At 43.4% G+C, this 6,319-nt stretch overlaps 1 protein-coding gene across 1 annotated transcript in view; it reads right to left on the bottom strand.

Moving 5' to 3' along the window:
* Nucleotides 1-1,776: 1,776 nt before the first annotated feature.
* Nucleotides 1,777-6,319, bottom strand: part of CARS2 (cysteinyl-tRNA synthetase 2, mitochondrial) — a 31,065-nt gene continuing 26,522 nt past the window's right edge. Inside the window, exons 14-15 of the mRNA XM_033147769.1 lie at nt 5,399-5,659; nt 1,777-2,296 (exon numbers count right to left, since the gene is read on the bottom strand). Coding sequence (XP_033003660.1) covers nt 2,234-2,296; nt 5,399-5,659 — 324 coding nt within the window. The 3' untranslated portion in view covers nt 1,777-2,233. The remainder of the gene's footprint in view (nt 2,297-5,398; nt 5,660-6,319) is intronic.

Below are 6,319 nucleotides of genomic sequence, written 5' to 3'. Positions count from 1 at the left end.
CACTCCCAGCTCTAAACTGGCAGCCTAAATCTTAGATCAAGTGTTTTGTAATGGCATTTAGCTTGGTATCAGAAAAGCAAAGGTTGCATTTCAGCTGGCCCAAGAGTCCTTGTTAATAGTGCATTTTGAAATGCAAACTGCATTTCGCTTAAGTCCAGCGGAGTTCAATGGAGTCTACTCCCAGGTCTGTGTGCCCAGGACTGCAATCTTAAATAATATGGTTGACACTTAAGAAACATTACTATCGTACTGCAGTTCTTCCAAACTCTCTCAACACAGTTTCAGTGATTTCATTTACATTTGAACTACAGGATGCTTTCTTCTTGAATGTGTTAATAAAAATTGGAGAAAAAGACAACGTTTTTGCATTACTAGCTAAAATCCATACATCTCACATCATAAAATAAAATAAAAATATTTAATAGCCAAGCTTTGAATAATGCTTGCAGGATGAGGGACAGAGAGAATTGCCTTAGATTATAATAGAGGGGACAATCAAGGCATGAAATAAACCAGATCCCAGTAGTTATTAATACATCATTTACATACAGGTATAAGTTTTGAAAATGCATTTCATATTGTTTGGGTTCATAACAGGCTAGTATAAAATGGCTGGTTTCCAAATTCCAAGCCCCTGCCTGGATTTTATGTTTGGAAGAAAAGTAGGAGACTTGTATAGTTTGTAAGTTACCTCAAGTAGAGAAGCAAGTTCCTTTTCTTTTATGTTCCAGCGCTGCTTTGCATTAACCCTGAAGTCCTGTTTCCCTTCTAATGTCCAAGTGTTCTTGTGCACCAATATCTAGAAACTCTTGATACACTCTTGCACGAAACCTGAAATTAGAAACTGCCTTCTAAAGATGGCACCAAGTCCTGCCATCTGTTTAAAGATTTACAGGTCAGCCAGCATAGTCCCTACAGTCTCACTGAAATGCATGGAGGCAATACCTCATCTCAGTAGAGGGCATGCAAAAAGTTTGTTTCTGAATCCACATCTCCGCTACCTTAAATGCCCTGGTCTTCGTCAACCCCTTCTCATCTGAACAGCTGGTGCAGCAAATAAAAGGCCATGCTGAATGTTTAAGAGAAACCCAGCACAAAAGAGATATCTTACTGCAAGATGTTCTGGATTAGTATTTTATATATTATTTACCAACAAAGACTGATGTGTGTTTCTGGCCTGAAAATAGATCCAAGTCTGTATCTGTAAATCTTCATTTGAACTAAGTCCAGCTCCAAAAAAAAATCAGCAAAATGGCATTTTGTTAACCAACATTGTTAAAAAGAAGCCTTCTACTTCTGAACAATGCTTTGATGCAGTGAAAAGTATCTGCCACTGATGTTTCAAGTAAAGGCTGGTTAGCAGGAAGCTGTAGATCAATAGGACACATGCTAACTCTGCTGAGCTATATAAGCCAATGCTTTGACTTGGCATAAGGAACCCTTCCATGTTTCTGACCTTCTAGGTACTTCTGGGGATACGAATTCTGCAGAAATTGCTCTCTGCCTGAGCCATAGTTCATAAATAGGCTTGTTTGGTGCCAGCTACTTTGAAACAAGTCTGAATCTATTCTGGAACACTTTCCACCAATGTGGAAGAAAGTGGATATATAGAAAAATTGTAGCACGGATTAGCATTTAACTGCAACATCAAACTGCAGTTCTTACAATAGAAAAGGGTTTATGTACGATTCAGCATCTTGCTAACAAAACACCCTCCCTCTGAACCCTGGAGTTTTTAATCTAAATCCTAGTGCCTTAAGTTGTTCTCAGAGGCTGTGCTGTTTTTGAGGCAGAAGCCTTCTATCTCCCCATGCCAAGGGATACCAACTACTTATTGGTAAAAGCAAATTTAAGCCAACTCACCTCTTGTGTCACTACAGCAGACAATGGTATTTTCACTTAATTCTATTTTCTAGATGGTGCAGTTGAAGCAGTATTTAAACTCTTGAGGTGCTGAAGTAGTCATAGGGATTCCATAAGTGAGAATACAGGAGAGCTGCTGTAATAAATGACAGATTTGCAATTGTTCCTCCCCACCACACCCCAAAAAGAAAACACAAATCTTTTCAGGAAACAGACGAAGCTTCTTGCTTTTAAATTTGAAGTAGACAGTTTTAAGAATTATTTCTGCCACCTAGTAATTCAAGGAGGAGGATTCTCTCAGCCAGGGTAATTTAAAATCCATTATATCACCACAGCATTAAGTCACTCGGTCTGTAGTTCTTATTTTTTATCAGCTCTTTTCCCGTTCTTTACTGGGCTCTCCGAGTTCCCATGTAGAAGTAGTACTTCTATCCTGCATAAACACAAAAAGGAGTGTGTGTTAAACACTTATTTCCTTTAACACAAACAACTTCTAGAACCCAAATATGAATTGCAAAAGCTTCTACTCAGTCCTTTTCATGCTGCGAAGTAATGCTATATTGTTCAATAGGCCTGACTTCCAAAGTAGGCCCTACAGGACTGTAAATCTGGCTTCAAATGTGGGCATACTGGCGTGACCAGAGTATTCAAAACTGTGTCACAACACAGTGTGTTGGCTGCAATGTGCAGCTGTGTCACACAAACGCTCCTCCCGGGACTGGAAAGGGGTTAGTTTAACCTCCGGTTTGCTAGTAGAACTGAACTACTGTGTCGCAAAATGATGCACGTCTAAAAAGCGTTGTCACCAACAGGAAAAGCTTTGAAAGCTCTGCCCTAGACCAACGGCAGAGAACCTGTGGAGCTTCCAGATGTTCTAGCCACAACCACCATGGCAAACGGGTTGGGGTGATGGGAGCTGCAGTCCAGCAAACATCTGCAGAGCCGCAGGTTCCTTCACCCTGCCCTAGACTCATCGCCATCTTTTCACAGGCTCACTTCATCGGCAATATTGGAATAGCAGTCACAATTCATGTATCTAAGATGCTTCCCTGATAACGGCTGCAATCCTATGTGCATTTTCCTGGGAGTAAGTCCCAGTGAACACAATTGAGTAATAATACATAGGATTGTGCCATAAATCAGCAGAATATTGAATTGCTAGCAGTTATTATTATTATTAGTAGTAGTAGTAGTAGTAGCAGCAGCAGCAGAAGTAGTAGTAGTTGCCCCAGCTACTCTGGGCAGCTTCCAACCTATATAAAAACGTAACAAAACATTAAACCTTAAAAAGCTTCCCTATACAGGGCTGCTTTCAGATGTCTGTCAAAGATTATACAGTTACTCATCTCCTTGACATCTGATGGGAGGGCTTTCCACAGGGAGGGTGCCACTACCAAGAAGGCCCTCTGCCTGATTCCTTGTAGCTTCACTTCTCACAGTGAGGGAACCGACAGAAGGCCCTCGTGCTGGATCTCAGTGTCCAGACTGAACAATGGGGGTGGAGATGCTCCTTCAGTTATACAGGGCCAAGATTGTTTTATTGAAATGGCTTAAGCTTTTCTGAGGCGGTGATGATAAGAGGCACCTGCTGCCACAGCACTGACTAACAAGAATAAACCTAAACCAGCATTCGGTTTTTGGGTCCTCCTCCTCAGTTGCAAAACCAGGAGGACCTTGCTACAACAATCCTCTTCCTGTTTTACACCTGGTTTGTACCCTCAGCGCGGCATGAGCAAGTCCACACATAAGATTGGACTGAGTACACAAAGTTTTCAACGGGACTTTTGGCCCCCAAATCTGCTTCTGCTGGATAGCAACCCAGGTTGCTTTTGCCATCATCACAGCTCCCTCGCAGAAACCCAACTTACTCATAATAAAAAGGGCTTCTCGGATCCAAATAGCATCCATAAGAACAGAGCACATTTGCACATTTATTTGTTGTTCTAAAATCTGCACACCCACACATACCCCTTGCATGGCAGGTAAGAAAAACACTACTAGTACCTATGGGGCAAGTAAACTTTGTGGAGCGCTTTCCCCCAAAGCCAGCACCACTCCTCTGCCTTCACAATGCAACTACAGGAGTGCTTGAATATTTTAAAAATTTCCCAAGGGCTCTTTATAACAAAAGAGGCTCTTCAATGTTCAACAGTTGTTTCCACTGAGAACTGCAAAGGCAGCTACACAGGGCAGTAATAAGGACTTGCTGGCTTCAACCAAACGTGACCACCATTGAAGTTTAAATCTACTGTTGCTCCTACTGTATTTTAACCATTCAAGGTGCAAGGGCGAAAGCTGCCTGTTCCAGGGGGTGGGGTGGGGAGGAGGGAGAAAAGATCACAATAATTTGGTACGCCCTGCGGAGGGCCTTACGGTCCACAAACAATAATACTTTGGAGGTCCTGGGCCTCAAGGAGGTTAGACTAGCCTCGACCAGGGACAGAGCCTTTTCAGTCCTGGCCCCAGTCTGGTGGAAGGCTCTGTCGCAAGAGACCCAGGCCCTGCGGGATTTGACATCTTTCCGCAGGGCCTGCAAGATGGAGCTGTTCTCCGCCAGGCCTTTGGTCCGGGCCCAGTCTGACCCCTTCTTTCTATGGGACCCTGTATGTAAGTGGCCTCCTTGGCTCTTTCCATCAGCCCATATGGGACTAGCATGGGTGGCCGGGCATGGTGAACTCTTAATTCATTACCCCTACGGTTATGATTCGTGGGTTCCCACTTAATTTTATTTTGATTTTAAATGTGATTCGAATTGTATTTTAAACTAATCGTTTGATTTTGCGTCTTTAATGTTTCCGGGCTACGTTTGAAGGTGACCCGGAAACTGCAATTAATCCAGAACGCGGCAGCTAGACTGGTAACTGGGAGTGGCTGCCGGGACCATATAACACTGGTCTTGAGAGATCTACATTGGCTCCCAGTACGTTTCCAAGCACAATTCAAAGTGTTGGTGCTGACCTTTAAAGCCCTAAACGGCCTTGGTTCTGTATATCTGAAGGAGCGTCTCCACCCCCATCATTCAGCCCGGACAATGAGATCCAACGCCGAGGGCCTTCTGGCGGTTCCCTCACTGCGAGAAGCAAAGCTACAGGGAACCAGGCAGAGGGCCTTCTCGGTAGTGGCACCCACCCTGTGGAACGCCCTCCCATCAGAGGTCAAAGAGATAAGCAACTACTTGACATTCAGAAAATACCTGAAGGCAGCCCTGTTTAGGGAAGTTTTAAAATCTGTGATATTTTAATGTATTTTAATATTTGTTGAAAGCCACCCAGAGTGGCTGGGGGTACCCGGCAAGATGGGCAGGGTACAAATAATAAAATTATTATTAATTATTATAATTTATTATTATTATTATTATTATTATTATTATTATTTGGTGTTAGCCGCCCTGAGCCCGATCTCAGCCAGGTAGGGCAGGGTATAAATAAAAATTATTATTAATAATAATATTAAATCCCTATTCCTAAAACAAGCCACAGAGGAGATATGCCACAAATGTTCAGCAAGGAGGATTTGGGCAGAGAAAGAGGTGAACCTTTATGTCGATGCCGTATATGGCTAGATCTCGACGCAGGCTGTCACACGCTTGCAAGAGGGGCGCTCGGTCCTTCAACAGTTGCTGCCTTTCGGTTTTCTTTTGCAGCCGGGCTTCTTTCGACAGAGGGGCACCGTCTGCGGACACGCCCCCCGCAGCCTCGGGCGCAGCGAGGGCAAAATGGCGCACTTTGGTTCGGAAGCTCACCAGTTCCTCTATCACGTTGGAAAGCACGGCTGAATGTTCGCTTTCTGGAACTACCTATAAATCAAAAACTCGAATTCAATCCCAACATGCAACACACTTACACAGGAAGCCATGTCCCAGAACCACACCAGGAGTACCCAGAGATGTAATTTAACTGCATACATTTGTATTTAAAGTAAGTTTTAAATATGATACAAAACGGGCTGTAATATGCCTGCTTCGATTGCCATTTCTAAACAAATATATTATTCTCGATTAAGGGGTATATAAATCTTGTTAAAAAGTAAAGCAAAACAGTGAAGGCCCTCTTCAAATGTAACAAAAAATCCTACAAGGAAGAAGAACAGGAGTTTGGATTTGATATCCCGCTTTATCACTACCCGAAGGAGTCTTAAAGTGGCTAACATTCTCTTTTCCCTTCCTCCCCCACAACAAACACTCTGTGAGGTGAGTGGGGCTGAGAGACTTCAGAGAAGTGTGACTAGCCCAAGGTCACCCAGCATCTGCTGCATGTGGAGGAGCGGAGACGCGAACCCGGTTCACCAGATTAGGAGTCTACCACTCTTAACCACTACACCACACCGGAAAGCACCTAGTGCAGAACTTGCATCTAAGCCAGGATGACAGGTGACTTGTACAGGTGTGTATTTCACCCTATATAGACCAGGGTTTCTTCAACTTTGGTTTCCAGCTGCTCCTTGACTATAATTCCCA

The sequence above is a fragment of the Lacerta agilis genome, chromosome 4, assembly GCF_009819535.1.
Source record: "Lacerta agilis isolate rLacAgi1 chromosome 4, rLacAgi1.pri, whole genome shotgun sequence".
NCBI classification, from domain to species: domain Eukaryota; kingdom Metazoa; phylum Chordata; class Lepidosauria; order Squamata; family Lacertidae; genus Lacerta; species Lacerta agilis.
This window is presented reverse-complemented; position numbering and strand designations above follow the sequence as displayed.